A 17592-nucleotide genomic window follows, 5' to 3' on the forward strand; every position below is an offset into this window, starting at 1 on the left:
CACTGCCACACACAAAGACGCATGTCCGAGTTCTCTACCTCACTTGAAACAGCAAATCCAGGGATAATAAAGCCAGATTTGATGTCATCTGCTTAGAAAGAAAATGCTTTGCTGGGCCTGATCCTTGGCCCTAAAAATTTTCCTCAGAGGATTGCCCATTGACTGAGTGCTGAACGGCTTTATTTTTCCCTCCTCTTAACATGAGGGTGACTCTGCACCCAACGTACACAAATTACCTCAATGCCGGGTACACATTACAAGAAGCTGATCTCGGCCTAAAGCGCTGGGATGAGTGGCCGGTCGGCCATACACACTGAACCAGCACCAGATTAAGGTACACATGGCCCTGGAGCTGAAATCGATGATTGTGTGCAGATGCTGGGGTGTGACCATTTTTGTAGGGAGCATGTCCATTGCTGTGTGGGGCTTCACTGCACGTAGGGTGTCGCCTGTGCTATGGGTTGAGGCTAGTACACTATGGAGGGCATAGTGGACGTGGACCAGTGATGGTCTACAGTGGGATCATCTCATACCGCTACCCTGAGATGGTCATATATATATCTGTATGCAGACGGGCGGCACTCACAGGACTATCGCATTTATGAGGACACAGGAGTCGCCCCTCAGATCAATGTTTCAATTATTAAAACTCTGTCAAGAGCAAAAGACAATGCAAAACAATATTCATCTATGTATCACCCCATCACTGTAAACATGGCCACCCATACGCTGTTTGTCGGGTCTTGTGATGTCACCAAAATACCAATATCATTAAGTGCTTCAGATGTCCAAAAAAAATCCCCAAATGGAGCGTCACTTATGTACATAGACATCACACCTATGGGACGGCAAAGCTCCTCGGCAGAATTCACTACAAGAACTCTCTGAGTTTCTAAAAAATCGTACAGACAAGGGGACCCCCTAGTGCAGTAACCAGTAAAAGCACCAATTGTGCAAAATATATAGAAATTAACCTGTTCCAAAAATCTGAGAAGATTGAGCTTCACTGATACCCAATATGACCCCATAAGTAGTCCCAATAACAGTCATTTCTGCCTTTTTATTTATGGCTCCATAACATAAATTGAATAAAATATAACAAGAACACATAGTGTAATCCTACTTACAAATATACCACTAAAATCATACAATATTGCACGTACACTGGATAAAAGCTGGATACCTTATCTAAACTGATAACAGCTAACCAGCGGATAACATCCAATGTGTTTTGCCATGACAGAGCTATGGGGGGTAATTTCGAGTTGATCGCTAGCTGTCGTTGTTCGCAGCGCAGAGGTCAGGCATAAACCCTGCATTTTTGCGCATTCGTACTATGCACCGCAATGCGCACGTGCATCGTACAGGTACAAAGCGCGTTGTTGTTTTGCACAGGTTCTAGCGAAGTTATCAGTCGCACTGACGGCCGCAAGAAGATTGACAGGAATGGGGCGTTTCTGGGTGTCAACTGGCCGTTTTCAGGGAGTGTTGGCAAAAATGCAGGCGTGTCTGAAAACACGCAGGCTTGGCTGGGCGTTCGCTGGGCGGGTGTATGACGTCAAATCCGGACACGGATAGGGTGAAGTGATCGCAAGCGCTGAGTAGGTTCAGAGCTACTCTGAAACTGCACAAACTGTTTTTGCAGAGCTCGGCTGCACAAGCGTTCGCACTTCTGCTAAGCTAAAATACACTCCCCAGTGGGCAGCGGCATAGCGTTCAGAGCCGGCCATAGGCATAGGCAAACTAGACAATTGCCTAGGGCATTTGATATGCCATGGGGCATCATCAGCTTCTGCTGATTAAAATGATATGTGACATGCCTATATTCTGTATGTAGCATTTCATATGCAGATACAGCCACAGTCTCACACAGAAGCTGCTTGTGCATCCTAGCCACATAGCAATGCAAATAAGACGCATTTTCATGAAAAAAAAAAAGTGCCCAACGTTAGCATTAATGCAAGATTTGTGAGGACACATCTGTATCCAAGCAGAGGCAGAGGTCACAGTGTTAGTGGAAGTGTGAGTGCTGTGTGCATGTGAGTGGGTTGGTTGTGCAGTAGTGTTCAGAATATGTGTAAGGAGCATTATGTGTGTCATGTAAAAATGCATTAATAATGTGCAACATATGTGTAAAGGGCCACTATGTGTGTCATTATGTGTATAAGGGCATTAATAATGTGCGGCATATGTGTAACAGAGTACTACTGTATGTGTGTCATTATGTGTATAGGGGCACTAATAATGTGCAGCAAATATGTAGGGGGCACTATGTGTGTCATTATGTGTATAAGGGCATTAATAATGTGCGGCATATGTGTAAGGGACATTATGTGTAAAAGGGCATTAATAAAGGTTGTCATAATGTGTAAGGTGCATTATGTTTATAAGGACATTAATGTGTCTCATATGTGTAAGGGGCATTACTGTGTGGAATTGTGTATAAATACATTACTAATGTGTGGCATTGTGTATAAGGTGCTCTACTATGTGGCTTTGCAAATAGAAAGGGCACTACTGTGTCGTCTAATGTGAATAAAGAGCAATAAGGTGTGGTGTAATGTGAATAAGGAGCAATTCAGTGTGATGTAATGTGAATAAGGGGCTCTACTGTGAGGAGTAACATTTATAAGGTAAAGTGATACTACTGTGGGATGTAATATGGATTATGGACACTATCGCAAGATAAAATGTGAATAAAGTTGCAGTACTGTGTGGCGTAATTGGAATTGGGGTTACTATTGTGTGGGCATGTCCCTTCCCAGCAAGAAGATGCCCCTTTTTGGGCTGTGCGTCAAATGTGCAAACTGTTCCTATTTAAAATATAGGGGGTACAAGGACTGCTATGGGTGAGGGGTGATGGTGCTGGGAAAGAGGTGCAAGGTCAGAGGCAAAACCAGCGGTGGTGCTAGGGGGCACCAGCCAAAATCTTGCCTAGGGCATCATATTGGTTAGGGCCGGCTCTGATAGCGTTTGTACGGCTGCTAAAACTAGTTAGCGAGCGATCAACTCGGAAAGACCCCCTATGTCCTGTCACTCAAACACATTTTGTTAGAATCTGGAAGAAGCGCAGTTCCGCAGCTCCTGCTGAGGATAGTTTTAGCGGCTGTAATCAGTCTCCTGGCCATGGCCACAGGATTGATAAGTAAGGCTGCAGATAAGAAATAATATGGAAATTATTACGTTATCAATTGGGGCCTATGGATTAGTATATTGCAGACTGTAGAGTAATGATTTGGAATTGAGAAGAAATTACCATGAGACATACCAGCCCACTCAGTGGCGTAACTACTGCCCCCGCAGTCCTCGCGGTGGCTTGGGGGCGAGGGGCTGCGGGGGCGCCACTGATTTAGAACAGATTGACATGCGGACGAGCGTCCGCATGTCAATCTGCGGTCTCCTCCCTCCGCTGCTGTGTTGGAGGGACACAGAGGGCACTGCGCGCGCCTCTCCAGTGTGTCCCTCCTGGCTCTCCGGCCGGTCAAATAAAGGAAGTGCCGTTCGTGAGCTCTGATTGGGGAGCAGGCACTGTGGGGGAATATCTGGCACTGGGGGCATGTACCTGGCACTGTGGGGGAATATCTGGCACTGGGGGGAGCAGGCACTGTGGGGGAATATCTGGCACTGGGGGCATGTACCTGGCACTGTGGGGGAATATCTGGCACTGGGGGGAGCAGGCACTGAGGGGGCTTATGTGACACTGTGGGGCAATATCTGGCACTGGGGGCATATACCTGGCACTGTGGGGGAATATCTGGCACTGGGGGGAGCAGGCACTGAGGGGGCTTATGTGACACTGTGGGGCAATATCTGGCACTGGGGGCATATACCTGGCACTGTGGGGGAATATCTGGCACTGGGGGGAGCAGGCACTGAGGGGGCATATGTGGCACTGTGGGGGAATATCTGGCACTGGGGGCAAATACCTGGCACTGTAGGGGAATATCTGGCACTGGGGGGAGCAGGCACTGAGGGGGCATATGTGGCACTGTGGGGAATATCTGGCACTGGGGGGAAAAAACCTGGCACTGTGGGGGAATATCTGGCACTGGGGGGAGCAGGCACTGAGGGGGCATATGTGGCACTGTGGAAGAATATCTGGCACTGGGGGCATATACCTGGCACTGTGGGGGCATATGTGACACTGGGGGCATATGTGGCACTGGGGGGGTATATTTGGCACTGGGGGCATGTACCTGGCACTGTGGGGGAATATCTGGCACTGGGGGCATATGTGGCACTGGGAGCACGGCCCTACCAACAAGCACTACCCCCTAGCAACGAGCATGACACCCAGTGCATGAAACCCCTGGCAACGAGCATGACACCCTGAGCATGAAAATCCCTGGTACCGGGAATGGAACCAAGAGCATGAAACCTCTGGCAACGAGCAGGTAATTTAAAAGTAATTAGAAGCCTTACTGTATAACTTAATGTGTAATGGGCATTACGGTGTGTGGCATAATGTATCACGGACATTGCGGTGTGTGTCATAATGTGTCAGGCATTACGGTGTGTTGTATACTATATCACGAGCATTGTGGTATGTGGTATAATGTCTCAGGGTCATTGCGGTGTGTGTCATAATGTGTCACAGACATTGTATGTGCTATAATGTATCAGGGGCATTGCAGTGTGTAGCATAATGTATAACGGGCATTGCGATTCCTGTCATAATGTGTCACAGGCATTACGGTGTGTGGCATAATGTGTCGGGGGCATTACAGTGTGTGCATATTGTGTCATGTGCATTATTGTGTGTGGCATAATGTCTAAGGGCCATTGCAGTATGTGGCATAATGTATACTGGGCATTACTATAAGGAGGAAAAATGACAAATAATGTAAGGGGCATGAATCAGGATTATTTTTCTTTTCTGTGGTGGCTAACGTCTGGGCGTGCAGGTTGCAAAACTGGGGTATAAGGTAGTCTTTTCCTGCAATGCCACACCCTTTATGCGAAGCCACGCCCATTTCAATGAAGCCACACCCCTTTTCGGCGGCGCACGCATATTTGTCCCTTTACTAGTGCCAATTATGGGGGGGTGGGGGCGCAGAATAATTTTTTGGCTTGGGGGAGAAAAATTTCTAGTTACGCCACTGAGCCCACTGTCAGTATTACACCCAAACAGTCCCAATCTGTGACCGAACAGGGGGTTGTGCTTATGGGGTAGTGAGTGGGGTTTCATTGAAAAGTTTGAAGAAATATTGTGTAAGCTAGTCAGCAGCAAAATTCATGATAATACAGATACTCAGTAGCTGGTTTTCTCCATGCCAGTAAGAAATATGGCCGCCTGACTGCAGGTCGGCCATTTGTCTATGGACAGGTATAAGAGCCCAGTGCACAGCAGCATCAGTGGCAGTTGACAGTTGAAGCTCTGGTGGCTGATACTATAGTCTTGCCTTGGAAGAGCGAGCTAGTGTGCTTTGCAGCTAGTGTTATACTTCCAGCGATTATCTTGTTGTTCAGAGCCCAATAAAATCTGTGCTTTTCCTGAACATTTTTTTATTTTATTTTTTTTCTATTTGGTGGATTTATTTAACATCTGGAGATGAGCCGGAGGGAGTTACGGCGGCTCCAGGAGGACCAGCGAACATGGAGCCGTCAAGGAGATCATGGTAAGTGAGATTTTTAGGGCAGTGATTACAATCTAAGGGTCAGATTTATCAAAGATTGGAGAGAGATAAAGTACCAGGCAATCAGCTTCCAACTGTCATTAAAATTACAGTTAGGAGCTGACTGGCTGGTACTTTATCTCTCCCCACATTACCTTTCTACAAGCTGTGATAAATCTCCGCTATGTCTTCTCAGCCTGTGTGGCATGCGGGCAGCAGTTGGAGTTAGCTGCGCATTAGCTATATGTCCTGCCTTATACTTTGTGGGAGATTCATGAAAGCTTGGGGAGAGATAAAAAGGTCTATGTACTAAGACCTGGAGAGAGATAAAGTGAAAGGAGATAAACTAACAACCAACCAGCTCCTGTCATTTTTCAACACAGCCTATCACATGGCAGTTAGGAGCTGATTGGCTGACACTTTATCTCAATCCACTTTATCCCAGGCTTTATACATAGACCCCAGTGTACCAACCAATCAGCTCCTAACTGTCATTTTCCGAGCAGAGGGGGAGATATACTATGGGGGATATTCAATTAGCAGCGATAACTGACTTTTCGCTCAAAAAGTCCGGTTTTCGCGCGAAAAAACTGACTTTTCCCGTGAAACGCAATCACAGCCTATTCAATTTTCCGGGAAAATTTATCGGTGATAATTTTTTCACTAATTTCACTTCACCTATTCTGAATCAGGTGAAAAGTTGGGAAAAGTCACTATTTTAAGGTAAAAATGTTTGGATATGGTACAGAACTCCTGGGATACCCCCCTTAATGACTAATTAAGCACGTTGAAGTTTCTAATTATTTTTAATTGGCCAATAATGACATATCATTTTTGGGGTGAAAAAGTACAAAGTGATGGAAATTGGGGTTCAAGGTATGGGACAGGTATATTGGGGTGCTTTATGAGTGGGACAGGTGTTTTTAGGCTTGCAGATGGAAGCAATCGGTCTGTTTCCACTTTTTTTTTAAAGTACCCTAAAATGACCCAAATATATACTTATACCCATTTTCATGTACCCCAAATTTAATGAGAGCATTTATTTTGCTCAAAAAAACTTGCTTTCTATCATTTTTTTTGCATTTTTTTTAAAAATGCATATGACAGCCATTTCACACAATTTAAGTCCCCAAAAACTCTCTAATGTGATCTCTAACACACTTCTCTTCTGTTTTCCTATGTTAGTTTAGCATTTTTTGGGATACAGGCTAATTTCCCCATTTTCACCTGCACATTTCACTGCAAGAATTTTCACGTGAAACCCGTTTGGAATTAAATAGGTAGAAAAACGGAGCGTTTTCGCTGCAATTTTCGCCCGATTGGCGCAAAAAAATTTCAGGTGAAAATTTGCCGCAAATTTGCGGATAATTGAATACCCTAGTAAGCCTTAGACTTAGAGTGATATAGTGGAGAGATAAAGTACCAGCCAATCAGCCATGTTACAGGCTGGATTTGAATGACAGGAGCTGATTGGCTGCGACTTCATCTCTCCCCAAGCACCGATAAATATCTCCCCATGCTATGTTACCCTGGGTAGGTGCGGGTGGCAGCTGGAGATGTGGCCCCCATACATCAGCAATAAATTAGGGCAATTTGGCATTTTGCAGATGATGTTGAATTTTACAGATTAATGAAAGCTGTAGATCGCTAGTGTATGGTAACAATCAGCAGATTTGCAGACCGTTACTAGTAACATGATGAGCCTTTCCAGATTCAGCAGATCTGTATTTGCTGAAAATGATCTGCAATCACTAAAACAATATCTGTAATGTATGGGCACAGATTAGTGGATTGGGGAATCTACTTAACTGACGATTTTTCCATTTAAAACCATTCATAACATTTTTTATCTTTAATTTTTTTTTTTTTTAATATAGTATAAGAAGTATTTTTTTTTTAAATATTATATTATGCACATCTGCAGAAAGGATCTCCTTGTCATAAACTGGGGGACACAGTGGGGTGGCGTGGTTGCATGCAATCTGACCATGCCAGTTAAGTGATTAAATTGAGGTGTGTGGGGAAGGAGGAGAATATTACAGAATTTTACATTTTTCTTTTGTAGTTTTGTGATTGATTATGTACTGTACGGGAGCCTTAGCTGCACATTATCTCTGTGGACTGCCTCACACTTTCATATACAGTGCATCCGGAAAGTATTCAGAGCGCTTCATTTTCTCCACATTTTTTGTTATGTTACAGCCTTATTCAAAAATGGAATAAATTATTTTTTTCCCCTCCAAATTCTACACACAATAGCCCATAATGACAACGTGAAAAAAGTTTTTTTTAGAGTTTTGCAAATTTATTAAAAATAAAAAAATAAGAATTCACATGTACATAAGTATTCACAGCCTTTGCTCAATACTTTGTTGGACCAATAGGAGATGGTGATGAAGTCTGATGACAATGCAATGTGCTCTGTGTGTCAAAATGAACTGGCAATGGGGTGTGATAGATAGTGAAATAAGTAGATTATGGACGGGTGTGAGTGGTGCTGCATTAAACCCTCTGGAGGTCCCTAGGCATCGAAATCTCAGAGACCCCTCGCAAACTATCTCAATACAATTTTAATTTTACCAACCAATTTTATCATCCAACAGTCTATGATCTGGAAACTGTAATGTGAATCTGAGGTCTATGGTTTATGTACTATACAGAGTATGGAAGATATGTGGGTCAGGTTGGAGGGATTACAAGCATGAGCTGGATGGAAAGTTTTGGGGTGGAAAGAGGAGTGTGAGCAGATAGTGGGGAGTGTACGGGGTCCAGGGTTGGGTGAGATGTCACCAGCAGCCATGAGAAGGTGCAGGGTGAGATAGACATGCCCGGATGAATTGTGGGTGTGAGGTCTTTCTGCTTATGTAGGCCTGAGAGTGCGCTGGCTCAGGGAACAAAGCAGGTCATGGTGCAGACTAGCGAGGAGGGACGCAGTGATGGGGAACTAATGCAGAGGGAGAAATAGGAGCTGACAGCTGAGCTCTGGGTCCAGCAGCTGAACAGAGATGGACACCGCCAGCTTGCCCCAAACATGGTGTCTCAGAGGTCACAAAATCACCAAGTCATTGTATGATGTAAGGGGTTTCTCATACTCAGCCCTCAGTACCGCTGACAGGTCACATGCTGCAGACCCTCTAGCTGGGGCACAGGTGGGCTCATCACTCGCTGCATCTGTCACATTACAAAAGTTGCAGCGCATTCATTGCTGACTGACACAGTCTAGGTAGACACAGGAGGTCTGGAAAACATGACCTGTTAGGGATGCTGAGGACCAAGTATAAGAAACACAGACCTGAACCATTAATGCTCAGTCCTCAGCATTTTTCAATTTTTAGGCTATAGTAGTTCATTTGTTTAGGTGTTTTTTTACAAAGTGTTTTTCCCGTTCTGCTTATGGCGTTCCTTACAGGCTAGCCCAGACTCTCCTGAAGCCCTTACACCCTTATTCCCATCTCTTTATTACCCTCACACCTATTCTACCCCCACTAATGCACCCTCACATCTAGCCCAATCTCCACTCAGAGCAGCACTCATTCCTCTGGTGCCTTCTCATTTATTTTCCCTCCGACCACTCATAGATATTATAGGGGCTCCTTGTGATACTTATGGTGGTTCTGTCCGAGAATCACAGGGTTCTGGTCAGCGACTGATCGTCTGAATGTTACACTCACTGGTATTACCATACCCTACTCCGCTGCAGACACACACAGCAGTACTCACTCATGCAGCTAAATGCAGCTAATTGTACTGCTGCTGCTCATTAGAAACATCCAGCGCTGTCTCCCTTCTCTGCTCTACTCAACCCTATTTGGAAAATCTATACCTGGAATACATTTCTAGCGTCCTGCCTGAGCACCCCAGCCAGTTAGCATATATTTGGTCCCCTTGGGTTTGTCACAACGAGGCATCGTCCACTATATCCCCTCCTACCTCTAGGACTGTTTGTTTTTACCCAGTTTTGTCATCTAATTGTGTCCAGTTGTAAAGCACAACGGAATTTGCTGCGCTATATAAGAAACTGTTAATAAATAATAAATAAATAGGTCTGATATTTTATCACTTAATGATTTGTCATGCCAGCGCTCCCCCTTCCTCCTCCCTTCCTGCCTGCACCCCTACCAACACTCTCTTCTTTCTCCCCCCTCCTCCTTTTTACCTCTCATTTCCCCTCTTGTCGCTTTTCTTGTCTCCCTATATCGCTTCTGTTTAGTGCAGCTCCCCTCAGGCCTTCTGTTCTACCTGCATTATGCTGTGTCTTTTCTTACTGGAACACATAGAGATCCATTCTCCCAATGAGAGCGGTTCCTTATTGGTTCCTTTCTTGCTTAATGCTGTAATACTGCTCTTAATGGAATTTTCACTTATAAAAAATAACTACAATAAATGAAACAACTCTTATTCTGACAGTCTCTTACAGTGTAACACTATCAATCATATACCAAAATGTTTACTGTAACTCGTTATTGATTGACAATTGATTGGTCCATGTTATCGATAGGTAATTGTTATGGCTACTATATAAGGTATATCTTTTCAGATGATTCACCCCGGACCGTATTTGAGGAGAGACTGCGGTCTGAGCGCCGAAGAGGTGAAAGAAGACCTCGTCAGGACACCCAGGAACATCTGTCAAGAGCAGGAACATCCGCTCGTCTACAGAGACCTCAGAGGGAGCACAGACACCGAAGCCGCTCTCCTCTTCCTGCTCCTGACGTACCACCGACAGACGGACCAAGTCCAGATCCTCTCCCTGGTCCAAGTCTACAGCCAACGTCTCAGCAGCCAGCGGAGAATGAGCAGAATCTCTTGGACATGGTGTACGAGATCATCATGCAGAATATGGAAGCCACTGAGGATGCTAACAATGGGCAGAATCTCCCGGCCATTTTGGAAGAGATCATGGCACAGAATAGGCCAGCCGTGTTGGAAGCGATGCACAGGCAGAATGTCCGGTCCCTGCAGTTAAATATCAGCTTTTTCCAATCTACCATCACTGCTGTGGATGATGCGACACAGTCATGTGTAATCTGTCTAATGCAGTACCAAGATGGGGAGCGAGTGTCTGTCCTGCCCTGCAGCCACAAGTACCATCCAAGATGCATCTCACAGTGGGTTGCAACAAATTCCAGCTGTCCCGTGTGCCGCAGAGAGTGCATCACAGAGGACATTGAGTGTTCGATCTCCTGAAAATGGTAAGTGGAAGATCTAGATCACCCTCTTCTCTAGATTCCATACCACCTCCTCCACTCTGTCTCGTCTCATCAGCCGACTGCTATCTCTCCTCTGCTCCTACCACCATCCTGCAGTCTAACAGGCCCTACACACTAGCAGATCTCACTGCACGATATGAACGTTCTCGTTCATTAATGAACGAGAACTCGTTCATATCGTGCAGTGTGCAGGCACCAACGATTAACGATGCACGGCCCCGTGCACGTTAATCGATGGTGCCCCGTCGCTTATGCATGCAGGCCAATATGGATGAGATTGTCCATATTAGCATGCATTGCTATGGAGCCGGGTGACAGGGGAGTGAAGAAACTTCACTCCCCCCATCACCTCCCCCCCACCGCCGGTTCGCCCGTCTGCCGTTTTGGCGGTCGGGCAGCTTGGCGGCGGGTCGCCCAGTCTGTAGGGCCTTTAAGCTGGATGAAGAGATACAACGGCCTAGTGCTGACTTATCACATCAGTGGCGTAGCGCCGACTTATCCAACCTGCGGCCAAACGCCGGATCATTAGATACTACGGCCTATTGCCAACTTACCACATCTGCGGCATAGCGCCGACTTATCCAACCTGCAGCCTAGTACCGGATGAAGAAATACCACGGCCTAGTGCCGACTTACCACATCTGCGGCGCTGCGCCGCCTTATCCAACCTGCGGCGTAGCGCTGGATGAAGAGATACCACAGCTTAGCGCCGATTTACAACACCTGCAGCCTAGCGCCGACTTACCCAACCTGCAGCCTAGCGCAGGATCAAGAGATACCACGGCCTAGCACCGACTTACCACATCTGCGGTGTAGCGCCGACTTATCCAACCTACGGCCTAGCGCTGGATTAAGAGATACCACGGCCTAGCGCCGACTTACAACATCGGCGGCGTAGCGGCGACTTATCCAACCTGCGGCCTAGCGCAAGATCAAGAGATACCACGGCTAGCGCCGACTTACCAAAATTGCGGCATAGCGCCAACTTATCCAACCTGCGGCCTAGTGCCGGATCAAGAGATACCCTGGCCTAGCACCGACGTACCACATCTGCGGCGTAGCGCCAACTTATCCAACCTGCGGCCTAGCACAGGATCAAGAGATGCCACGGCCTAGCGCCGACTTACCACACCTGTGGTCAATTGCACAATTTAAGACTACTGGGCCTTGTGCCCTTGCCTATACCAACCTTGTCGTCCACACAATAGGTTTGTGCTTACCACCCACTGTGCCCTGGCCTACTGTTGCCTATCTGGTGGACTATCTGCTGCCATGGGCCTGTTGCCCACCTACCTGAAATTAACCAAATGCTTTCGGCCTATTGTCCACCTACCTGAGCCTCTTACAATAGCTTTGGGCCTAATGACCACGGGGGCCTGACCTATTTCTGCCGTTGGGGGCTAAAGATTCTATCCAACCTGTGGCCTAACACCGGACGAAGAAATTCCACGGCCTAGTGCCGACTAACCACATCTGCGGCGTAGTGCTGACTTATCCAACCTGCGGCCTAGCACCGGATGAAGAGATACCAAAGCCTAGCACCGACTTACCACATCTGCGGCGTAGCGCCGACTTATCCAACCTGCCGCCTAGCGCAGGATCAAGAGATACCACGGCTAGCGCCGACTTACCAAATCTGCGGCATAGCGACAACTTATCCAACCTGCGGCCTAGTGCCGGATCATGAGATACCCTGGCCTAGCACCGATGTACCACATCTGCGGCGTAGCGCCAACTTATCCAACCTGCGGCCTAGCGCAGGATCAAGAGATGCCACGGCCTAGCGCCGACTTACCACACCTACGGTCAATTGCACAATGTAAGACTACTGGGCCTTGTGCCCTTGCCTATACCAACCTTGTCGTCCACACAATAGGTTTGTGCTTACCACCCACTGTGCCCTGGCCTACTGTTGCCTATCTGGGGGACTATCTGCTGCCATGGGCCTGTTGCCCACCTACCTGAAATGAACCAAATGCTTTCGGCCTATTGTCCACCTACCTGAGCCTCTTACAATAGCTTTGGGCCTAATGACCACGGGGGCCCGACCTATTTCTGCCATTGTGGGCTAAAGATTCTATCCACAGCCTACTGCCCGCCTAGTGTGCAACTCTATTGGGCCTACTGCCAACACTGTTCCCCGGGCTTAGTGCCCATCTATAATGCCATTCTATTGGTCCTAATGCCCCTTTATGTCCCCCAGGCCTAGTGCCCACCTAATGCATCCCAAACCTAGTGCCTGCAATGCCCTCGGGCCTAGTGTCCGAACCCTAGTTGTCTAAGTTGGGAACGTCTGGACTTACCTATCAGCACCGATTTACCAAATCTGTGGCGTAGCGCTGACTTATCCAACCTGCGGCCTAGCGCAGGGTGAAGAGATACCACAGCCTAGCATCAACTTACCACATCTGCGGCGTAGCACCGACTTATCCAAACTGTGGCTTATCGCCGGATCAAGTGATGCCATGGCCTAGAGCCGACTTACAACCTCTGCGGCATAGCGCCGACTTATCCAACCTGCGGCCTAGTGCTGGATGAAGAGATACCATGGCCTAGCGCCCACTTACCACATCTGCGGTGTAGCGCCGACTTGTCCAACCTGCAGCCTAGTGCAGGATCAAGAGATACCACGGCGTAGCGCCGATTTACCACATCTGCAGCGTAGCGCCAACTTATCCAACATGCGGCCTAGCGCAGGATGAAGAGATACCACGGCCTAGCACCGACTTACCACATCTGCGGCGTAACGCCGACTTATCCAACCTGCGGCCTAGTGCCGGATGAAGAGATACCATGGCCTAGCGCCGACTTACAACATCGGCGGTGTAGCTGCGACTTATCCAACCTGCGGCCTAACACTGGACAAGAAATTCCACGGCCTAGCGCCGACTTACCACACCTGCAGCCTAGCGCCAACTTATCCAACCTGCGGCCTAGCACCGGATGAAGAGATACCAAGGCCTAGCACCGATTTACCACATTTGCGGCATAGCGCCAACTTATCCAACCTGCGGCCTAGCGCAGGATCAAGAGATACCACGGCTTGCGCCAACTTATCAAATCTGCGGCATAGCGCCAACTTATCCAACCTTCGGCCTAGCGCCGGATCAAGAGATACCCTGCCTAGCACCGACGTACCACATCTGCGGCGTAGCACCAACTTATCCAACCTGCGGCCTAGCGCAGAATCAAGAGATGCCACGGCCTAGCGCCGACTTACCACACCTGCGGTTAATTGCACAATGTAAGACTACTGGGCCTTGTGCCCTTGCCTATACCAACCTTGTCGTCCACACAATAGGTTTGTGCTTACCACCCACTGTGCCCTGGTCTTCTGTTGCCTATCTGGGGGACTATCTGCTGCAATGGGCCTGTTGCCCACCTACCTGAAATGAATCAAATGCTTTGGGCCTTATTTTCCACCTACCTGGGCCTCTTACAATAGCTTTGGGCCTCGACCTGTTGCTGCCGTTGGGGGCTAAAGATTCTATCCACGGCCTAGTGCCCATCTAGTGTGCAACTCTATTGGGCCTACTGCCCACACTGCTCCCCGGGCTTAGTGCCCGTCTATCATGCCATTCTATTGGGCCTAATGCCCCTTTATGTTCCCCAAGCCTTGTGCCCACCTAATGCATCCCAGGCCTAGTGCCTGCAATGCCCACGGGCTTAGTGCCCGAACCCTAGTTGTCTAGGGTGGGAACGTCTGGACTTACCAATCTTGAGGGCTGTGGCTGGACCAAGCTTGGTCCAGACCCGCCCACCGCGTGGTCTTCGCCGGAGGCGGGATGGCTCCCACCACCTCGGGGCTTCCTGGAGTCTTCACCTGAGCAGTGGTGGCCCGTGAAAGCTCTTTTCCATCGCACACCGCTGCCCAGGGCTTCCGACGGTTCTTTGATCTTCACCCATCGGGCGGCGGCGTGTAATGGCTTTTTCACAACTGCCACCTCCCTCCAGGACTTCCGTCGCCTTCCCCGGCATCTTCTATCTTCAATCTTCAGGAGCTCTTCACTGCTCTCTCCCGGCAGACATACTGCCCTCGTGCTAGGCGCTGGCTGATATAAGCCAGTACCAGGGGGCGGGGCTATTATGTGGCGATCTGGGATTTACTCGCTGCCACCACTCTGGATGCAGGTCCGCCGCCATTACACACGTGGAGCGGCAGTGCCGATTCACCACCATCTCCATGGCCGCTGCTGAAATCTGCAGCCAGTTGGGCAGGTGGGGATTGAACCAGACACGGTCCAGGTACCCAGCGCTGCCACTGTCGGATCCTTCCCCATAGGACGGCACCAGGATCCCTCCGGATCCCAGCCCGTCCCAGGCAAGGAGGAACAGAGCACATAGTAGCAGGGCCAGTGACCGCACTAGTACACTGGCCCTTGCTACATATGTGCAGTACAGGTCCATGACGTTGGTCATACCATGGTATTAGATTATCAGTGATTGACAGTCTGATTCCTCTTCAGGGTGGGAAGGGGGCGTCAACAGCCTGTTTCTCAAAATGGATTTGTGTCGCCATCTGAGGTTGGAGATTTAATGGCTGCTTCATAGTAGATGCGGTGGCTGACTTGTGTGACTCCTTGGGTCACTCAGCCAGCCGATAATGTTGCAGAAGATCCGATACTGCCTCTTAGGATACAGCTCGGATCAGTAATGTACGCAGGAGGAATGACGCATCCTGCTGTATTACCATATTAGAGCTATCACTGCTGCTTTTGTATAAGCAGCAGCAGCAATTGTTCCTCCGTCCACATCTGAATCAGGCCCACTGTGCTCCCACTGGCCAGTGGCCATCTTATGTGTGGCACTGGGGGAATCCTATGCTTACCCCACAGCCGTCCTGCTTTGGATAGGATAGTCCCGCTATCATCCCCTCCGAGGGCACAATGTCCCGGGATGGGGGGGAAGGGAGTTAGGGGGAGCACTCTCACCCCTGCTCTGCATACAGGGCCGGCGCTATCACTAGGCAGCTTTAGGCAGCTGCCTATGAGCGCCGGCCACTGGAGGGCGGCAGAACACACTGATGAGAAAATGCTGTCTCTACAAATCTGTCGCCCCCCCACCTCCGTGATAGCGCCTCACATATTCACTTGAGGGCTCAGGCATGTTGCCTGCACCCTTACCACCCCCCCACCCCCAGGGCCAGGGCACTTTTATTTTTCCTTTGCAGCCACATGCTGCAGTGTGCTCATACAGAAGCCAACGCTCTGCTGAGTTTGCTTCCTGCATGGACAGGAACAGGAAGTCACGTGGTGCACATGTGACTGTGAGAGAGGAGAGGAGCCTTCAGACGTGAGGAGCAGCAGCCCAGCAGCAGGTCTATCAGAAAGCCATACCATACGGGGGAGCACAGACTCAGGTACATTCTGCTGCTAATGAGGGAAACTGGTAATTTTACTGTGTGCAGGGGTGGGGGGGGGGGATATATTAGTGTGTGCAGGGGGGGTATATTAGTGTGTGCTGGGGAGGGGGGTGGTATATTAGTGTGTGCAGGGGGGGTATATTAATGTGTGCAGGGGAGGGGGTGGTATATTAGTGTGTGCAGGGGGGGTATATTAGTGTGTGCTGGGGAGGGGGTGGTATATTAGTGTGTGCAGGGGGGGTATATTAGTGTGTGCAGGGGAGGGGGTGGTATATTAGTGTGTGCAGGGGGGTATATTAGTGTGTGCTGGGGAGGGGGGTATATTAATGTGTGCAGGGGGGGTTGTATATTAGTGTGTGCAGGGTAGGGGGGGGTGGTATATTAATGTGTGCAGGTGAGGGGGGGGTGGTATATTAATGTGTTCAGGGGAGGGGGGGTGGTATATTCGTGTGTGCAGGGGAGGGGGGTGGTATATTAGTGTGTGCAGGGGGGTATATTAGTGTGTGCATGGGAGGGGGGGGTGGTATATTAGTGTGTGCATGGGAGGGGGGGTGGTATATTAGTGTGTGCAGCGGAGGGGGGTATATTAGTGTGTGCAGCGGAGGGGGGTATATTAATGTGTGCAGCGGAAGGGGGTATATTAATGTGTGCAGCGGAAGGGGGTATATTAATGTGTGCAGCGGAAGGGGGTATATTAATGTGTCCAGCGGAGGGGGTATATTAATGTGTCCAGCGGAGGGGGTATATTAATGTGTGCAGCGGAGGGGGGTGGTATATTAATGTGTGCAGCGGAGGGGGGTGGTATATTAATGTGTGCAGCGGAGGGGGGTGGTATATTAATGTGTGCAGCGGAGGGGGGTGGTATATTAATGTGTGCAGCGGAGGGGGGTGGTATATTAATGTGTGCAGCGGAGGGGGGTGGTATATTAATGTGTGCAGCGGAGGGGGGTGGTATATTAGTGTGTGCAGCGGAGGGGGGTATATTAATGTGTGCAGCGGAGGGGGGTATATTAGTGTGTGCAGCGGAGGGGGGGTGGTATATTAGTGTGTGCAGCGGAGGGGGGGTGGTATATTAGTGTGTGCAGCGGAGGGGGTGGGGGTATATTAGTGTGTGCAGCGGAGGGGGTGGTGGTATATTAGTGTGTGCAGCGGAGGGGGGGTGGTATATTAGTGTGTGCAGCGGAGGGGGGGTATATTAATGTGTGCAGGGGAGGGGGGGACGGTATATTAAAAATTTGTATGGGGGAGTGGCATATTAATGTGTTTTTGTTTTTTAATTAATGCAGTTTCCCACTGCCTATCACCCACTGCCTCTCCCCGCCCGTCACCTCTCTCCTGAGACCCTCTCCCTATCACTCACTGACTCTTATACCGCTTTTAGACCAACAGCGCGGGTCGCAGCCGG

The 17592-nt window shown here is 48.9% G+C and overlaps 2 protein-coding genes across 2 annotated transcripts in view; one reads left to right on the top strand and one right to left on the bottom strand.

Annotated features, from left to right (window-relative positions):
• Window positions 1–17592, bottom strand: part of DPM2 (dolichyl-phosphate mannosyltransferase subunit 2, regulatory) — a 129070-nt gene that overhangs the window by 21700 nt on the left and 89778 nt on the right. The window lies entirely within an intron of this gene.
• Window positions 5337–16221, top strand: LOC134948585 (RING finger protein 44-like). The gene is made up of 2 exons (XM_063936662.1): window positions 5337–5618; window positions 10153–16221. The coding sequence occupies exons 1-2, from the start codon at window positions 5552–5554 to the stop codon at window positions 10800–10802; spliced, it is 717 nt and encodes a 238-aa protein (XP_063792732.1). The 5' UTR covers window positions 5337–5551; the 3' UTR covers window positions 10803–16221.

Source organism: Pseudophryne corroboree, chromosome 8 (genome assembly GCF_028390025.1).
Source record: "Pseudophryne corroboree isolate aPseCor3 chromosome 8, aPseCor3.hap2, whole genome shotgun sequence".
Classification (NCBI taxonomy): Eukaryota; Metazoa; Chordata; class Amphibia; order Anura; family Myobatrachidae; genus Pseudophryne; species Pseudophryne corroboree.

Bases quoted from the DNA above. Each gene is read 5' to 3' on its own strand.
- LOC134948585 (XM_063936662.1), top strand. From the start codon at position 5,552: ATGAGCCGGAGGGAGTTACGGCGGCTCCAGGAGGACCAGCGAACATGG. The intron at 5,619-10,152 runs GTAAGTGAGATT...ATATCTTTTCAG, and splicing joins GAGCCGTCAAGGAGATCATG to ATGATTCACCCCGGACCGTA.